This window comes from Tenebrio molitor, chromosome 1, assembly GCF_963966145.1.
Source record: "Tenebrio molitor chromosome 1, icTenMoli1.1, whole genome shotgun sequence".
Taxonomy (NCBI): domain Eukaryota; kingdom Metazoa; phylum Arthropoda; class Insecta; order Coleoptera; family Tenebrionidae; genus Tenebrio; species Tenebrio molitor.
In genome coordinates this window covers 2,382,523-2,401,141 of record NC_091046.1, presented here as the reverse complement: position 1 = coordinate 2,401,141, position 18,619 = coordinate 2,382,523, and the positions used below count along the sequence as shown (strand labels likewise).

Sequence of the window (18,619 nt, the reverse complement as noted above, 5' to 3'; positions counted from 1 at the left end):
TCTCAAGCAAAATTATTACACAATCAACGAGAACCGTCAACGATTAGTAGAGGTGAAAGCCAAACACGCAAGACTAAAACCGAACCTTCTTTGCTGTGGAAACCGACGACGTGACGTGTTTCTTGTGTTGGGGTACTTTAGGAGCGTGGGGTTTAGGAGCAACGACCTTCTGTTGGGAACTTTCCACTATTCGTTCGCTAGTCTGAGACATGTGCTTATACTCGGACCTCTCCTCGTGTTTATACTCCGTTTTCATCGACTTCTTCTGTTGGAAGAAAGGCTCATCCGTGTCTGCCATGTATCCGTCAACAGTCATCTTATGTTTAATCTTGGGAGAGTCCGGCTTCTTCTTCTCGGGAGACGGAGCCTTCACGAAAATCGGAGGCGATCCAGGTTTAATCTCCGGTTGAGGAGGGGGAGGAGCGACCTCTCTCTTGACTTCGTGACTCCTGGTGTAATGTTTCGTTTGCTTCTTCACCTGCTGTATTGTCTCTTTCTTGCGTCTGGCGGCTTCCAAATTGATGTCGGGTCTAGGAGGTCCTTGAAATTTGGGCGGCTGATCGAACTTAGATGGCGGAAGTGGTTCGGGTTCCACCGATCGCGACCGCCCCGTCGAGACAAACTTCGGCGCTCTCACTTTCCTGTAACTGGGCTCTTCGGTGTCGCTAGCCGACGGTTTCCACTTTGGCGGTATCTTGATCGTGTCGAAATCGCTCTCGTAGTCGCTGTCCGTGAATCTGCCTTTGATGAACTTGGACGGAGTGGGAGGAGGACCTACTCTGGGGGGCTTGGGTTTCTCAGGTGTCGCCACAAAAGGGAACGGTTCCAAGTCGGGGAATCTCTCGAACGGTTTGAGCGGCTCCACTGGCGTGACCGCTTTGACTGGTTTTGCCGGGATCGGGGGCGCTTTCGGTTGTTCTTTCTTGGGAGGGAGTGGTGGGGGAATCGTTCTGACGCCACCGGGAGGCACTTTAGCCGGAATCTTCAAATTCTTTTCCAAGTCTTGCTCGACCATCTCCACGTAAGACTGGCTCCGCTCTCTTGGGGGCGGTTGCGCGAAGGCGATTTCTGGCGGCGGACCTGGTTCTAAGTACACCTCGTCGGTGATGTCTTGCACCGAAACGGGCCTGATCGGGATCAAGGCCTCGATGCTCGGAAGCGGTTGAATCGCGGCCGGCGGAGGCCACGCCTTGATCACTTCAGACGGTCTCACGTTTCGTTCTTCTGTTATTTCTTGCTTTTGAGAGCTCGTCTCGTAGCGTGACTGCATGAAGGAACTGTGTTGGACATCCGTGACTTTGCCTATGTAGTGTGTCACCACAGGAGGCGGTGGTTCAGTTACTATTTGAGTTTTCTGAAAAACCTGATGAACAGGAGTCTTCTCGATGACAGTCTTCGTCTCTTTGACCATGTGCTCGGTTTTCTTCACCTCTGGAGTCCACTTCTTCTCCAGAGTACTTTGCACCGACCACGACGGCTGAATCTTGGGCTCTTCTGGTTGCGGTGGAGGCCAAGCCTTCTCCGCCTGGGTCTCGGAGAATTTGTGAGCCCACGCCTTCTCCATCTGAAGACCTCGGGCAGAAGGCTCCATACCTTTGACTTCGCTCTCCACCTGGCGACTGTAACTGGACGAAGACGAAGACTGGAAGGACTTCTCGATCCTCTCAGAAAAACTCTGTTGGGGTATCTCCTCGATCAGTTTGACCTTCTCCTGTACCTTAGAAATGGGAGGAGGTGACGGATATACTATTTCCGCCGGTGGTTCAGGCTTGAGACCCACTTCTTCACGAGTGAAAGACTTGTACTCTTGAACCACGGGCTCCGGAGTCCTAGTTTCGATCTGTACCGGAATTTTGGTCTCAGCTTTGGACGAAACCTCCTCAAACTTTTTGTACACTTCGGCTTTGATCGGCACCGGAACGGAAATCTCTTTAGGAGCCGTAACTACCGGTTCCTCCCCTCCCTTAATCTTCTTGACGAAATACTGAAGAGACGACTGTTTGGAAATCGAACTGGTCTCGATTCCGGTCTCCTCGGTTGAAAACTTTTTCTCTTCGACTATCTCACTAGAGGGTTGGCAGATTTGGAAATCTGTCTCGCGTATCAGGAGAGGAGGTTCAACTCTCGTTATCAGTTGGGGCGCGGGTATTTCTGGAACGGTGTGTTCCAATTTCACCGTTTTTGACTCTTTGGAAAATTCCTGTTTGGTCATCGAACTGAATTCGGATTTGGAAGAAATCTGGGAGGATGGTGAAGGGATTTTAGGGAGCTCTACGGGTTTAGGGAGGGTGGAAACCGTAGAAGACACTTTGTCAGCAGCTGACGTCTACGTTCGCATGGAAAAAAGACAAATGACAAGAGAATCGACAGTTTTGAAAGACCACAATGAAAAGTCACTCACCAGAGTTTCGTGCTTTCGCACATCTTCAAACACCACGGTTTTGACAACTTCCACCATGGTGTCAGGAGTCGGTTCGAAGACCGCGATGTCTGCGATGCTCTGCGCCTCTCCTCCGGAATTTACAGCTCTGACCATGAACCGTCCAGACATGTTCAGCTCGGCTAAGAAAAAAATTGTCAAAATCTCTCCCCCCCAAGTCTCAGTAGATCTGTTACCCTTTTCTATGATGACGGTGTAACAGTTCCCCATCGACTTGATCCTGGCTTTGTCTCCAAGGGCCTCACTTATCGGGACGCCATCTTTGTACCACGTGACCACAGGGTCTGGAGTTCCCGTGACTTCGACCTCCATCACGACGCGATCTCCATTCTTGACAACTTGGGCCTGGAGGCGGCGCCCAAAAACAGGCGGGAATACAGTTTCTGCAACAGGTCTGGTCAGAAAAGCTCGCCGCATTTTAGCGTACTCACTTCTCACTACCAAATCGGCGGTACTTATCGCCTTCCCTGCCTCGTTGACCGCTTCACAGGTGTACCTTCCGGCATCCTCGATGTTGGCGTTTTTGATGGTCACGCAAGCTCTGTTGCGCTCAAAAGTGATCTTCAAGCCCGAACTCTCGCGCAGATCTTCGCCGTTCTTGCTCCAAGTCACTTGGGGCGTGGGTTGTCCGTCCAGAATACCCTCCAAGATGACGTCGACGTTCTGATCGATGATCTTGCCCATCACGGGTGTGACGAATTTCGGCGGTCTCGTTTTGACCGCGGGTTTCTGTATCACGTGTTCGATCGTCTTCCGCTGGGTCTCTTCCAAATTGCCCGCGGTGAAGACAGACGACGACTTTTCGATGATGGTAGGCGGCTGCTTGCCCACCTGGTGGAACTCTTCGATCTTGTGGGATTCGCTGATCTGAGGCGCCTGCTGGTTGATCTGCTTGAAGCTCTTCTGGTCTTGCGACGAGAAGCTGTGCATCTGGACGTGCGGTTCTTGGACGCCGCTAGACGTGACGACTTTGCGGGAAGTACTGCTCGAAGATTGGGTGTGCACTTCTCTGTTGAGCATGTAGGAGGACTCGATTTGTTGGGTGATGTCTCTGGAGAACTCTGGCAGCGTTATGGTCGAGACGCTCTGCACCGAGAGCGTCGAGGCGCAACTCGCCTTGCCTGCTTCGTTCTCGGCGACGCAAGTGATGGTACCTTCTAGGTCTTTGGTCACTTCTGGTACTGTCAAGACTTGACGGTCGCCGGACGTCGACACCAAGATCTTCTTGCCAGCGACGGGGTCCCCGTTGAACAACCACCGGACCTTGGGGGTGGGTTTCCCCACCACTATGCACTCGAATTTCGTCGAAGTACCCTCGAACGCGACTCGGTCGTTGAACATTTCTTTGAACACGGGGGCCGACTTGATCTCTTCGTGCTTGACGGTCTCCGGAGGCTTCATCGACTTGACGATGAGCTGCGCGAAACATTTGGCGTCGCCCGAAGAGTTCACAGCTTTGACGGTGTACACGCCTTTGTCTTCGGGACGCACGTTCTCGATCTCCAGTTTGATGGTACCGTCGGGCTCGTGGGTGATCTTGACGTGGTCCGTCGCCGCGATGGGTTGGTTGTTGAGCAACCACTTGACGTCTGGAGTGGGTTCGCCGGTGACGCACCCATCGAAGGCCACCCGCTCGCCCTCCGAGACCAAGACGTCGGACAAGAGCTTGGTGAATTTGGGAGGCGAGCCCGACGGCTCCACGGGTTCCGGTGGTTTGGTCGCGACGTCGGGAGTGACCGCGAGAGAGCACTTGCTCGACGCCTCACCCGCAGAGTTGAGGGCGACGACTTTGTACTGGCCGGCGTCCTCGGGGAGGGCTTCCTGGATGACGAGCGAGCAGCGGTCGCCTTGGAAGAGCAGTTGGAAGTCCGGGGACTCCTTGACGGGGCGGTCGTCGTGGTACCAGATCACTTCCGGTTCGGGTTGTCCCACGATGACGCAGTCCAGACGGACGCGATTGCCCTCGGCGACGGTCACGTTGGTCAGCGGCAGCTGTATGGACGGCTTGACCGGCTCCATGTCGCTGGCGAGCTCGGAATCGGAGGTCTCCGTCGGGAGGCGTCCCTTCACCGAAACGCTGCACGCACTGGACGCCTCTCCGGCTAAGTTCTTCGCGTGCACCACGTAAGTGCCGGCATCCTTCGGGAAGGCCTCGAACACGAGCAGCGTCGCTTTGTTCCCCTCGAACTGCAACTAATAACGGAATTATATTTAGCGGTTTGCAGCTGCAGCCGGGCTTCGGCCGGTCCGAGGGGAGGGTGTGTCGCCATCGGCACCGGATGAAATTGCATTTTCTTAAAAACGCGACACTCGGAGGTATTTCGGACCGGTGCCAAGACGGAAAAAAGCGAAACCCACGTGTTCCCAGATAAAAATACGTCGTCAGCGTGAGTAATCGGCGAAATTCGATCGGATCGAATCGATCGATCGAATTTTCCGAAATGCGTTAGTACCAAACAATGGGACTCACCTTAAGCTCGCGCGTCTCCTTCACCGCTTTGCCGTTGTGTGACCAAGTCAAGATTGGTGGGGGCAATCCAGAAGCTTCGCATTCCAATTTTATTTTCTGTCCGGCCCTCGCCATCACGTTTGACAGGGGCAGGATAAACTTGGGCGCTTCGGTGGGCTCCAGAGCTGCACACATAAATTCGACCGTGTTGTGAAATCGATCTAATTCGGATCGTTTTCGATCCGCGCTTGTTAAATTTGTTTGGAAACACTCGAGCGACGCCCGATTTAACTCTTTTCGGATGCAATAAAGAAAAGTGTGGGATTAAACTGTTTATTCACACACAACAAAATATTTTTACAGAACATTATGTAAAAATAGGTACATTCTGGCAATTATTTCCGCAATTGCGCTCCATAGATCTTGTCTAGCGTCTCTGTCGCGCGCCGTTAACAAACGAAGACCGCTTGCCAAAGCGTCGGACCGGAAAACAAAACCAAAACTCTAAAACACTACGTCCTATCTGTCCTCGCTCCGGTACCATAACATATTCCAGTTCCGCAATTTTATAAAAATAAAAAGAAACATGCCTTTTTCTGTTTGTCATCTCTTCTCGAGTCGTCCAAAAGTGTGTTAAACTATCTAACGCGACGACAGATTTAAACATCTACTTCTATTTCTGTTAGTAAATAAATTTTGCTCCGTGTAAAATGCTAAATATCGTCGGCGATACCATGGCACGTTCCGGAGCCATACGTAAAAACAAACCCCTCAGCTCAAGTTAATTTGCTTCTCTTCGTGTTAACAAATTGTTTGATTAATTTTTTGTAGATTTTTCCACACACGAATTGTGCAACAGTTTCAAGATGTCATCTTGTATAGCTCGTACAACATCGCGATAACTACCAACCATACGATCACAAACAAAGAACAATCGTTTAACTTACGTGTAACTGCCAAGTTGGTCGTGCTCTGCGCTATTCCCAATTGATTGGACGCCTTGCACGTGTACTCCGCCTTGTCTTCCAGATAGATCCTCTCGAACTTCAAGATGGCCTCCCCGTTGTTGTAGTTGATCACATAATCCGGCGAATTGTCGATGCAATCGTAATTTTTGAACCACTGCACGGTCGGCAAGGGATTACCCTCGACTTTGCAATAGAACTGAAAAGTGGACCCTTCCCGCGCAACTCCCGGTTCCAACATTTTAACAAAACTGGGTGGCGAGAGTTGTTCTTCCGGTTCTGTTTCTTTCACCGAGAGAGAAGCACTCGTCTCGGCTGAACCCGCCGCGTTGATCGCCTTGCAAGTGTATTTGGCCGAGTCTTCGGCGAAGGTTTCCTCGATGGTGAGAGTACACAAACCTTGGTCGAAGGTTGTCAGGTAGTCGGGGTTGTTTTGGATCGAAATTCCATCTTTGAACCAGGTAACGACGGGGACTGGAGTTCCCGTGACGTGGCACAGGAAGGTGAATCTCGATCCTTCTTGGATGATGGCGTCGCTAAGAGGCGAGGTGAAGACTGGAGCTTCGATTTTTTCGGAGGGTTTTTCGCTTTGGACGAGGATTTCGTGAACGCGGGTTATTTCGGTTGTTTGAATTCTTTGTGCTTCTATTGCTCTAGCTCTAGCTTCTTCCTCGGCCTTTCGTCGCGCTTCTTCAGCAGCTCTAGCTCGAGCTTCTTCCTCTGCCCTTCGTCTCGCTTCTTCGACAGCTCTAGCTTCTTCAGCTTTGCGTCTGGCTTCTTCCTCTGCCTTTCGTTTGGCTTCTTCAGCGGCTCTAGCTCGGGCTTCTTCCTCTGCCCTGCGTCTCGCTTCTTCGACAGCTCTAGCTTCTTCTTCAGCTTTACGTCGAGCCTCTTCTTCAGCTTTGCGTCTAGCTTCTTCCTCTGCCTTTCGTCTCGCTTCTTCAGCGGCTCTAGCCTTCGCCTCTTCTTCAGCTTTACGTCTAGCTTCTTCGGCGGCTCTGGCTCTCGCCTCTTCTTCAGCTTTACGTCTTGCTTCTTCGGCAGCCCTGGCTCTCGCCTCTTCTTCAGCTTTACGTCTTGCTTCTTCGGCAGCCCTGGCTCTCGCCTCTTCTTCAGCTTTAAGTCTAGCTACTTCGGCGGCTCTAGCTCTTGCTTCTTCCTCTGCTTTACGTCTAGCTTCTTCGACAGCTCTAGCTCTCGCCTCTTCCTCTGCTTTGCGCCTAGCTTCTTCAGCGGCTCTAGCTCTCGCCTCTTCTTCTGCTTTGCGTCTGGCTTCTTCAGCGGCTCTAGCTCTCGCCTCCTCTTCTGCTTTTCGTCTAGCTTCTTCCGCAGCTCTGATCCTTGCTTCTTCTTCAGCCTTCCGCCTCGCCTCTTCTTCGGCTCTGCGTCTGGTCTCCTCTTCGGCCTTGCGTTTTGCTTCCTCTGCAGCTCTAATCCTAGCCTCTTCTTCGGCTTTTCTCCTGGCCTCTTCTTCGGCTCTTTTTCTCGCCTCCTCCTCGGCCTTTCGTCTGGCCTCCTCTTCGGCCCTCCTCCTCGCTTCTTCCTCGGCTCTGATCCTGGCCTCCTCGATATCCCGCAACCTTTGCTCTTCGGCCAGTCTCAAATTCTCCGCCAGCTGGTTGATCTCGTTGCTGATGCTCGCAAACGAGTCGAGCATCCCGCGATTTTCTTGGAGCACTTGGTCGATCTGCATCGTCTGCAGAGGTCCGAAAATTCTGGTCGCCAACTCCGTGATCTTCTGGATTCTCACGTTCTGTTTCTCTTCGCCCGGTCTCAAGAAAATCTGGATTTCGTTGAGCAGCTCCTGGGCCTCTTGGGGTTTAGTGACGAGATTGGATTTCCGAGCGATCGTGATGAGGAGGCGGCTTCCTTCGCGGAACCACTCGTTCGCCTAAGGAAAAAAGAGATTAACACACGGAACACTACAAAAAACGAACCGACCTCCTCGACCAACTCGAAGAACTGAATGCTGAGATCTATCAAGTTCCTCGTTTCTTGGACTTGCTTCTTGAAGTTGTTCCACCTGTCTTGCAACTGCGCGATGTTCTTCTGGATATGTGGAGACTGCGCGTGGCGCTCGGCCAACAATTTCTCACCAGTGTCTAAGAATGTCTGGATTCGTTGCTGCAACAACTGCAAAACGAGATCAAAATAAACGAGAAAGGAACAGACGGGAATAGGTCTTACGTCGACGGTCTTCTCGAAGTAGACGAAAGCTTGCGAGGTGGCCTTCGCGGCGGCTAAAGACTCGCCGTATTTGCCCTTCATGTCATCCAGTTGATTAGAGAGGTCGTCTAGCGTGTCGTTGATTTGGTGCAAGTCGGTGTCGAATTGACACAATTGTCTCTGGGCCTCCAGAGAGTCCCTTCTCTGCCGCCACTGATTCTCCCAATTGTCCCTCTTCAGTTCGAGGATGTGTTGGAGCTTCTGGATGTCGCTCTCGGCGGCTTGAGTCGGCTCCTAAAAATCTCGTTCCGTTATCACTTTTTTTGTAAAAACGCGGATCTGCTAACCTGTCGGGAAATCCTGTGGACCACGTTCTCACACTCGTTCCTCGCCCTGTTGAACAGCTCCAACACCCTCTGTTTGGAAGCTTCGTGCTCCCGTATCAAAGCCTCAACCCCGCCGATATCGTTGGCAACCCTGTTCGTCTGATTGTTATATTCTTCGACCACCCTGTCCAGCTCGACCAGATTCTTGAAGTAGCCGATCAACATCTGCAGCAGCACTTGGTAGTCGCCGGAAATGTCCGACAACTTCCTGTTCAGCTCCGCGAGCTTGTTCTTGACGAGGAGGGTCTTGTCGTCGGCGGTTGGGGCTCTGGCCATCAGACCCTCCGCCGTTTTTATCCGTTGCTCGACCTCGTTCTGCGCCCGTCTTATGTCCGGCAGCACTTTTTCCAACTTGGCGCACAAGTGCGTCGTGATTTCTTTGGGATTCGTCGAATTCGTCGTTATTACCGGATACAATTGGTCGTCGAGCTTTGTCACCCAATTTATGGTCTGGAAATGAGAAAGAGGAAAAGTGAGACGGGTTGAGGCGTTCTTCGACCAACCCTCGCTCTATTTTAGAACAAGTGTCTAATAATAAAACGCGGCAAATGCGACGAGATGTGGGGAAGTAATTGGAAGCGGTAGCGGCTGGTAATGTCAAAATGCGGCTTTTTTGAAGCGACTCGACGATCGTTTTTTCCACTATTGCCCCAGAGATATTTATCGAGCCAGTGAGATCATTCTTTTTGAGTAATTACCGACCGGAGCGCCGGGGCAGATGCCAAGAGTGACTAAAAGTGATTCAGGAGGGATTACAAATTTCAAAAAAATTAAGAGACTCCATTTATTTGGAGGAGAAAAAGAGGGAAAAAGGAACGGTCTCGCTCGTAGATTTATCGGAGTTTGAATCTCGTACTCGAAAGATTTGTGAGAAATCTCGACAAAATATGCAAAATCGTCCAAAGGTGAAGTTTGAAGGCGAAGTTATCAACACCGAAACGTTTTGTACAAAGTATCTTGCGATGAAAATTGCACATAAAGTGATTGGCTGAGATTTTCAAAACGCGTAATGTCATTGGCTGCCGCATTATGTATCTACCAGTATCTAGTGACATCAGTGCAATCAAAATAAAATTCTGTGGTAAAACTGGCCAATCTAATGGAAACAGAATTTATACATCTATTTGCAGTTTATGACAGTTTTATTATGTTTGTTATTTCTGTACTTTATTGGCACTGATTTAAACAATTAAGTTGATTTAAGACAGCAAATGTTGAACAAAACTGTCATGAAACAGAGCTGGTGGTGTCCAAAGTTACCATAAACATTAGTTTTGACATAAAAACCACATTATGGAATAAGATCTTTATGGATAATTTGACTTTCCCCGAAACTGCACAAAAACTTGGAACGCGTTATTTAACTGAAAGTTTTATTGTTTTCTTGGAAAATTTAAACGAAAATACTTGACAATATTAAATGTGAAATAAACGTATTAGTAAATGTCGCTTTGTTACTAATAATAAAAACAAAAATAAATTTGAGGAGGCTGCGACGACTGTCATCACGTTGGTACTAATGAATAATTGCTGTCAAATTGAGAGTGACAGTTGCTTCTGTGAAAAGTCATGAAAAATCGCCATTTTGTAAAGATTTGTGGTGTTTTTTTGTTACTAAATGTAAAAATGTGGTCCAAATGAATTGTCGAAAATAGTGTTTTAGTTGGACACTAATTCAAACCAGTGGTCTATTCTTGTCGGCACATGTTGAAATTACAAAACAAGAAAGTAAGAAGTAAGTATAAACAAGCATTAGAGTGTGAGTGACTGAGTGACGGTTATGTAAATAAAATATAAACGAATTATTAAAGAAATGCCGAAAATCTGAAACGCAGTAAATAACCATTTCCCGGGACATCATATTCAGATTTCTGGAAATTTCTTGATTATTGTTGTACTGTTGGGACAACTTCCTTTCCACCCGACAAAGCAAATTTCAAACGGGTGAGTTTGTTTCGGTGAAAAAACCTCTTTCTACTAGTTTATTTTTTGGAACACCACCCGACCGTGACAGTTTCTTCGGCACCGATTTCATCGTGATTTTTCCGGCCGGAGAAAATAAAGAAAGTTCGGCGAGACGCGTCCAGCATACCCACCGCAATGCGTTTTATATCCTAGTTTAGCACCGCCGCCGGACCGACAATAAAAGCCCCAACAATTTGTTTGGAAAACAAAATATTTCCGCGAGCCGCTCACGTTTATATTTAGGGATGCCCTCACGTTCGCAATTTTCATATCCGGACTAGCAACAATCCTGACAATTAAATTCGATCACGCCGCCGTTTTGATTAGAAATGTGTGCAAAGCAGCACTCACCTTAGTGCTCTCCGCCATGGTTTGTTCGAGTCGCACCAGCACCTCGCGTTTCTCGACGACTTCAGCGTGGAAGCTCTGCCAGTTCCTGGTCACAAGCAGCTGTCGGGAAGACAGCCGATCCAGCACCGACTTCACGCACAGACAAGCGGGCTTCGTGTCGAGATACGGTTCAGATACCTACAAGATAAATTTAGCACTAAGAAAAACCGCGACAACGGCTCTTTCCTACTCTGTTTGCTGGAAACCGTGTATCAGATGTTCAATGGCTAATTGTACGGTACCTGTTCATTATGTTCGTGTACGTGGCGATAAAATCGCGGATCGTCACGGGGGAATTAAGATCGTCGCAATCAAAAAGAGGAAATTGGAGCATTTTGTGAACTCGCTAATTGGACGAGACTGTTAGAATCGCGGTGGTTTTGGAAGAGTACCCCTGGACAGGTGGTCCAGGAACACAACCGTGTCAAAGTAATTAAAAGATAATTGCGAAAAATTACAATTAAGTGGTGTCGACGTGGGGATCACCAAGCAGTACCGGAGAACTCGATCAAAAGTTCAATTTAAAAAAATGTTTTCTAGTTGCAATAAAGAATAAGAAAAGAGACTAGACTAGGAATGTGTTGCGTCAAGTTGGTACTATTGATGGCTCGCAGTACCTTACGAAATTATTTTTTAAAAGATTCGATTGGAAAAGGTCTTCCAAGCTAAATTTTGTCTGCTCTTATGGGCAGATGGGGCTAACGTACATAACAATAGTTCCAGATTACTCCACATAATGCGATCACAAATTAATTTGTTAAATGATTTTTCCATGATCATCGGATTTTGGTGGTTTTTGCTCACTGAACATAGTTAGCAAAGATGGCAATTGAATCACTAGTGAGGAAATAATATTTTCTCACTAGTGAGCAAAGTGAATAATTTATTTACAATAAAAAATAGTGATTTGCGACATAATAAGGGGTAGGCAGCAGGTGAAAGCGATGATTTAATTACAAACTCACTGCAATTAACTCAAAATTCAAAGTGACAAAAAAATGGTGTCCGAAATTTCGATTCCGCGACTTTATTTTATGATCATGGAAAAAATCAGATTCAATACGCATGAGCAAACGTGCATTTGATCACTCGCCTTCGGCTCAGACGCCCAACTTCCGTACTCGTGATTAAATGCACTACTTTGCTCACTTGTATTGAAAATAGCTATTACAGTGACAAAAAATTAGTAGGTATATTTTTCGTTTGCTTCATCAGCGAAAGATGAAAAAGTAAACAGAGTCGGTTGTGCTGTGTTTTCGTCAAGTTGGTACTGCTTGTTTGACATTTAGAAATGACACGATTGATTACGACTCTTTACACACGAGAGAGCTCTCGAAGTTTCTTCGGAAGATTTACCAAAAACACGAATTCTTTTAACAAATCTTGAATTTTATTTTAACGCGGAGTTGAATTTTTCTCGAGACGAGACCGACCTTGTTCGCTTGATCGATGAAGGTGAGTCCCGTATTCTTGGCCGACTGATAAAGCGGCACCAGCGACTCCCACTTCTCTTCCAGATTCCTGAGAACGTCGTCCGTCACCCTGTCCTTGTTCTGCAGCAGATCCGCCTCCAGCTTGTCCATCTCTCTGTTGACGATGTCCGCTTCCATGTGGAACTTGACGTAGATCCTCGCCAGACCCAGTCTGTTCTCCAGGACGTTCTTCAAGTTGATCCACCTCTCGTGCATCTCTTCCACCTTGGAGTCCACATCTTTCCGTTGATTGTCCTCCAAGTATTCGAGTATCGGGGGTAGCGTTAGTATCAAAGCGTTAATTTCGTTTCCTTTCGTCTGCAAAAAGACGATTGATTGTTTAATAAACAGTTGGGACCGCAACGAGCGATTCAAAGTGGATCGTGTTTTACGGTCCCTCACCTGTAAATCGTTAAGTAGCTGGTTGTGCAAGTCCAGGAAGTCTTTGGCCATGGGGAGGTCGTCGCCCATGTTGCGGTGCTCCTGGAGGAACGCTTCCGCCACGCTCACCAACCAGCTGTAGATTTCGTTGTGTTTTTCGAGGAAGTTGTTGAGGGCCTTGTTTATTCGAATGTTTTCTTCGCGGTGGGCCACGCACAGTCGATCCAGAGAGATCTTCCTGTTTTCTAGCTCTTCGACTGTTCTCTTGACGCCCTCGGCTCCGGCTGTGCCTCGTCCGACGAGATCTAAAATCGCGTGTCCTTCCGCGATCGGAGCGTTGGTGATGTCTTCGATGGCTTTGGAGCACTGGGCGTGCAGCTGGATCAACTGTTGAGAAGTCGACGGCAGTTTTGCCGAAACCAGTTGATTCTCCAGTTGATCCAGCCTGTCGGAAGCCTGGAAAAAACGATTTTACCGACGGGAACTCTCGAATGGTCTCAATACTGACAGCTTTGGCCGATCTGAAGAACGCCACTATCCTCTCCAAGAGACCCTCGCGACCTTGCAAGTCGGTGTAGTAGTCAGAAGTCGCGGACAAAATCGCGTAGGACTGTTCGGTGGCTTGTTCCCCGGCGAAGCATCCGGAAGCGACGAGTTGTTCGGTGGCTTTGGTTATTTTTAGGGCTCTCTCTTGCAGTTGCTTGGCTTCCGGTAATAACTTCTTATGTTCGTTGAGCAATAATTCTGCACTCGATGTGGAATCGCCTAAATTTAGAGTCGTGAGTGCGTCGCAAATCCAACAGAGCGTCGTCTTACCGAGCTGGTGGGTGTTGGCCAACAACTCTCTTCTCTCGCGGACCGCGTCCTCGAGCTCGCGCAGATCGGCGGCCAGGATGGCCAACGCGAGGCACTGTTCTAGCTGTGTCTTCCTCCTATTGAAAGTCGCCTCTAGAATCTGCCTCTTCAGGTGCAACTTATCCATCCAACCTTGTACTTGCGAGATGGCTGCAAAAGACGCTTTCAGAACCGACAACGAAGGGTCGTCGTCATCCTCTCACCTCGATTTACAGAACTTCGGATTCGATCGGGTCGCGAATCGAGTGTGCCTTCGGCCCCAAGTTCCTTCAGCTTCCCCAAGAGCGTGTTGCCCGCTTGGAGGGCCCCCATCAGCGACTCCAACAGCGCCCTCCTCAAGTCGTGTATCATGTTGAGGAAGCTCTTGACGGCTTCGATCTCGATCGGCACCACTTTGTCCGTGCACGAGGCCTCCAGCTCGTCCATCCTCTGGAAGAACTCGTCGGCTTTGGTGTGGTACTGGACGTTCAGGTCGAGGATCTCCTTTCTCAACTCGAGGAGGGAGTTGATGTCCTTCCAGGCCCGGCCGAGGGACTCCGCCATGGCGGCGTAGACCTCGGCTCGGGGCCTCTGCGTCGCGATCAGCTGGTCCGCCTGGCGGAGCAGCTCCTCGACGGGGCTCTGTTTGTTCTGCAATAAACGGACTTGTTAATTGGTGCGGAGGTGCATGTTTGGACATGATTACCGACCGGGAAAAAAAAACAAATAATCGGATTGTTTACATTCAATTAGGTCGCGAGTGTGCCACGATAGCGCTTATTTGCTTCCGTTCGTTGAGGAATTTTAAAGTTAAGAAAACAGGTGAAGACCGAAAAGATCGCCGCATTTGTCATTATCACCAGTATATGGTAATGAGCTCTTCGGGGCTTTGTGTGGTGTTTGGTTGGATTATTTCGAGGCCGTTGACACCGAATTTTCGACGATCTCTACTCCTCCTTGATTCTCTATCGAAAATCGATTCCTTGTATTTATTCCGATTGTTTTTGTGCGATCGTTCGTTGCGTCTCTTTTTTCTGCACGTTCCGTTCATTTTCACCTACGCTGCGCTCGTGTGTGTAAACTTCCCACTTATAAAAAAAAAAAGTTGTGCTTTATACACTTGTTGCATAAATAACTGTTGTTATTTATGATATGAATGAGGAAATTTAAATATTTTTTTTGGGAAATTGTGTTTTGAGGGTGATTCAGTTTCCTTTGTTTGATTAACTCCGGATCCGCGCAACGATGCGAATGTTGTTTCAAAGTGCTCTGGGAGCGTGTTTTGTGCGACAAAATGGCACAATGTCGGCGGCCAAGACACATTCCTTTCGACGTCGTAAAAAAGCAAAATGGCCAATTGGGGCCGAGCCCCATTCAAATGCAAATCGATCGGAGCGGCCACGAGCTTGTCCTTTTCGAAACTGGCTCTCTCGTTACAATTTTACATCTGGGAACGGGCTGGCATGCTCAATAATTTTTTCTCGCGATGCAAAACCGATTCTTTGAATGGAATCGGCAACAATAACTTTCTTTGGTGTTAACAACAAGATCCTTATCTAGAGGGCCGCGAGACAATACGGGCCGGGGCAGCAACAATGAAATGGTAAACAATCGTAAAACATCACTTTCAGATCTTTGTTTGTAAATTGGCGAGTCGGCCCCGTTCATTCATTAATGATGATCGTGAGATGCGGATCGGAAGCGGCGACGTGGTGCACATCCCGGAAAGGAACCGTTTGAAACCAGAGCTCTGGATATTTTTAGTTCGATGCCGATGTTAGTACTTAAATCTAAATAAATATGCGGCACGTTAACCAAAGCCGAATCGAAAGGCGTTGGTCGCGTGGGCGGTGCGGAGCGGGTGGCGGTCCTCACCTTCAGCTGACGGAGGACCTCGTCGTGGGCCCTCTGCAACTCCAGCGCTTCGGGAAGGGTGTCACCCAGGGTGGTCAGTTCGGGGGTGATCTCGAGGATCTTGAGGTTGATCCAGTCGCCGCACTGCAACAGAACGAAAAGGGTTATTTCGGGGTGAGTGGGAGGGTCGTGGGTGAAATGCAGAAAAAAGTGGCGAGACGTCGGCAAATATTGTTTGGACGCGTGATTAATTCCGTGGGGCGGGGACGCCAAACGCAAACTCACCGCACCTTTCGCACCTGTTTTAATCCCCTAATTGACGGGTTTTTGAAGGTGCGAACGGCGAGTCTTCGACGACTTCACCAAAACGCCTCAGAAGTGGGCTCGCTATCAGGAAAGGTCGATCGAATTTACCAATTCTTAATTTCCTGGATGTGGAAGTCAGAATTTAACTTGTACGAATTGGAAATTTAGCTTCGACTAGTTTAGTTCCTTCGTCCTAGAGTTGGTCGAGTTCAAATTCAAAAAATCCCTCTTGACATTTTTATTTTGATTTTTTTTTTACTAGTTTGCGATGATAAAAAATGTGTGATTGTGCTTTATAAAGAGTTAAAAAAACTCGCTTGAGGTCACTCTTGAATCGTGAGAACACGCGACGTGAAAGATCAATGGCAAGACTCCGGACTACTTAACTAACGCTGAAGAATGTACCGAAAAAGGTCAGGAGGTGTTAAAATCGATGATAATTAAATGAAACGTTAAATTTTGTAACAGTGACAAATGCTAGCGTGTGGAGTATGTATTTCGAATTTCGTAACAATGTTTTATTTATTGAATGAAGGATCAAAATGTCAACGATTGTATATTTTAGTGACAAGCGCAACAAAAGAATTACTGTGGGGCATTTTACAATTGAATGTACAATAAGAATTTAGTACGCTGGGTCTTGGGAGAAGTCTTGTGGGAAGAAAATGGTGTCAGCGAAAAAAATATGTGTTGAAAGATTCGATGAAGAAAAGACAAAAAAAAAGGAAAGCTTCAAAGAAATCTACAATTCGCATTTTGTCTTTTACTTCACTCTTCTTCTTGCAATTTAAAATGTTAGTCTACGAAAAATATTGAAGCAATAATCCGTATTTCTGTTTTATACCTTTTCAGACTTTTTTTCTTAATTTTAAGAAATACATAGACATATTTTCTCCACGACTGTTAAAGAATGAATGCATTCTTGTTGGATATTCAATGAAAGAATGATATCAATTCCACGCCTCGTGTTAGAATATACTAAAAATCACAGCTGTCGACCAATCACATCTCTCGTATTTTCATTCTACAACGGCAGATCGCCAATTGGATCCGTTTGTAAAGAAAAAGTCGCGCATCGCGTAGCAACCGCTAAACGAGGCACAATTTTAATTGTCAAATATTAAAAATACAGTTAAATTCTTTTCAAAGATTGTTTTTTCTTGGTATAGTCGTGGAGAAAGTATAGTCTTCAACTCGCGTATAATGGCTATTATTCACCCGGATGATTGCGCCACTCGCCTACGGCTCGTGTTGTAATTTTCATCTTCTTGAATAATAGCCATCATTATATGCTCGTTGAAGAAAAGTACTATTATTTAATTAATTACATAATTTAATTTGAAAAACCACAAGTCAGTTTTAATCTCTAATAAAACTCCTTAGTTACATATTTCAAAATCGGTTAAATTTTCGTTTTTTAATGTGAATCATCTTACCACGAATTTTTTTAGTCTTTATTCTGAAAAAGTACGTCACTGTAAATTTAGAGTCACGTTTTTGCTGAATTCTCTTCACAAAACAAGGTACCCATAATTTTACTCTTAGGAAACTGACTAAAGTATTTTTTTAAATCTTAATTTGATTTATAGGTTTTATAGCCCTGTCAATAGAACAACATCTTGATAAAAACATGTTTTAAAAATGTCTTAAAGGTCTTTGTTCTTAAGACATGTTACAAACTGGTTTTGCTGATGATGATGTCTTCCCATTTAATGTCCGTTCCAATGTTTTTCCACGGGTGACAAATCCGTGAAGTTTGACGGCCACTATTTTTCTTTGCTGGTCAAATAATTTCGGAATTGGGTAGAACTGTATTTCAGATTCGCTCTTCCATAAACGATACTCTTTTCTAACTCTTTCAAAAGTCTGATCAGTCAAAATCCTCAAAAAAAAACCGTAACTACAACTTTGGAGCTCAGTATCTTTTGAAAATCCTTTGCTAATAATAATAGAAAAGATGCACTTTGATTGGCAGAAAACAGTAAAGAAGTGTTACATATTTCTCGTTAGCAACACTTTTCCAGTTAGCAATGTAAATTTTTCTCCACCGATTAAAAATTCTACACTTTTGTGTACTGTTCGTACATTTTCTTCGATTTTAATGTAATTAGATTTGTGGCAGATGCACAGCTTCTAAAAATCTATTTAGATTTGTTTCAAAATTCACTTTTTAAGAAACTTTTTGCGTTTGTGCCTTTGTGGTTTTTACTTATTTACCGGTTAAACAACATTGTCAACCAACAAAAAAAGGGATTCTTCCATGTGATACGGGGCAAGGAAAGGATACATCTTTCATTCCCCCCCTCAGGGGAGTGGGCTGCTGAGGCTTTCCAGAGCCTTTTCAGCCACACTGACGGGAAGATTCTGGATGGGTATGGTGAAGTACTGAGAGGTTGATACTGACCCAGGATTCGCCTGATCTGTGATATGAGACATACCACGATGTGATGGTGTGGGGAAACCTCTGAAAAAACCCACACCTGGTCAGGCGGCGCCAGGGTTAGAACCCGGGACCTCCCGAATGTAAAGTGGCGCGCTACACGCTTGGCCATAGTACTCGGTGATACGGGGTAGCGTGTGTCCCGGTTTCGTTCGGGGTACTCTGCCTGCTCATTGGTCGGACAATGAGCGGGCTTCGTTCGTGGCGCATTTGGTCCCAACTTTCCAATAAATAGGTAACGCCCGCCGAAATTCCTTCACTTTCGTTCACTCCCTAACGTGTCCGTTTCGTTCACTCCTCTCCTCTCCCTCTACAAATCGACACCGGCCACGGAGATGGATTTTCGACCGCTCCAAAAGGACGGTGGTAACACATGGTCGTGTAAAACTAATAATTTATACTCGGTCAAAAACTACCACATTTCTTTACTTGTGGAACAATGTACATTTTTTTTCACGAAAGATTGTTCCTTAGAGATTTAACAAAACTAAATTTCGTCAGTTGACACTTTTTCGACATAAATTTCTACAAGGTGACAATGCTTGAGCTCTGAGCTGCTAAAACAGGACAT

The 18,619-nt window shown here is 47.0% G+C and overlaps 1 protein-coding gene and 1 long non-coding RNA gene across 4 annotated transcripts in view; one reads left to right on the top strand and one right to left on the bottom strand.

The window, feature by feature from the left end:
• The window catches only part of LOC138124270 (titin-like), a 146,172-nt gene that overhangs the window by 90,436 nt on the left and 37,117 nt on the right, over window positions 1-18,619 (bottom strand). For both annotated transcript variants that reach the window (XM_069039265.1, XM_069039261.1), the window contains exons 10-25: window positions 15,324-15,446; window positions 13,673-14,099; window positions 13,431-13,619; window positions 13,123-13,379; window positions 12,636-13,070; window positions 12,195-12,551; window positions 10,723-10,899; window positions 8,368-8,856; window positions 8,042-8,314; window positions 7,796-7,987; window positions 5,837-7,745; window positions 4,911-5,074; window positions 2,872-4,633; window positions 2,617-2,823; window positions 2,402-2,562; window positions 86-2,326 (exon numbers count right to left, since the gene is read on the bottom strand). In XM_069039265.1, coding sequence (XP_068895366.1) covers window positions 86-2,326; window positions 2,402-2,562; window positions 2,617-2,823; window positions 2,872-4,633; window positions 4,911-5,074; window positions 5,837-7,745; window positions 7,796-7,987; window positions 8,042-8,314; window positions 8,368-8,856; window positions 10,723-10,899; window positions 12,195-12,551; window positions 12,636-13,070; window positions 13,123-13,379; window positions 13,431-13,619; window positions 13,673-14,099; window positions 15,324-15,446 — 9,363 coding nt within the window. The remainder of the gene's footprint in view (window positions 1-85; window positions 2,327-2,401; window positions 2,563-2,616; window positions 2,824-2,871; window positions 4,634-4,910; window positions 5,075-5,836; window positions 7,746-7,795; window positions 7,988-8,041; window positions 8,315-8,367; window positions 8,857-10,722; window positions 10,900-12,194; window positions 12,552-12,635; window positions 13,071-13,122; window positions 13,380-13,430; window positions 13,620-13,672; window positions 14,100-15,323; window positions 15,447-18,619) is intronic.
• Window positions 1-18,619, top strand: part of LOC138124329 (uncharacterized) — a 79,009-nt gene that overhangs the window by 34,965 nt on the left and 25,425 nt on the right. The gene's annotated exons all lie outside the window — the stretch shown is intronic.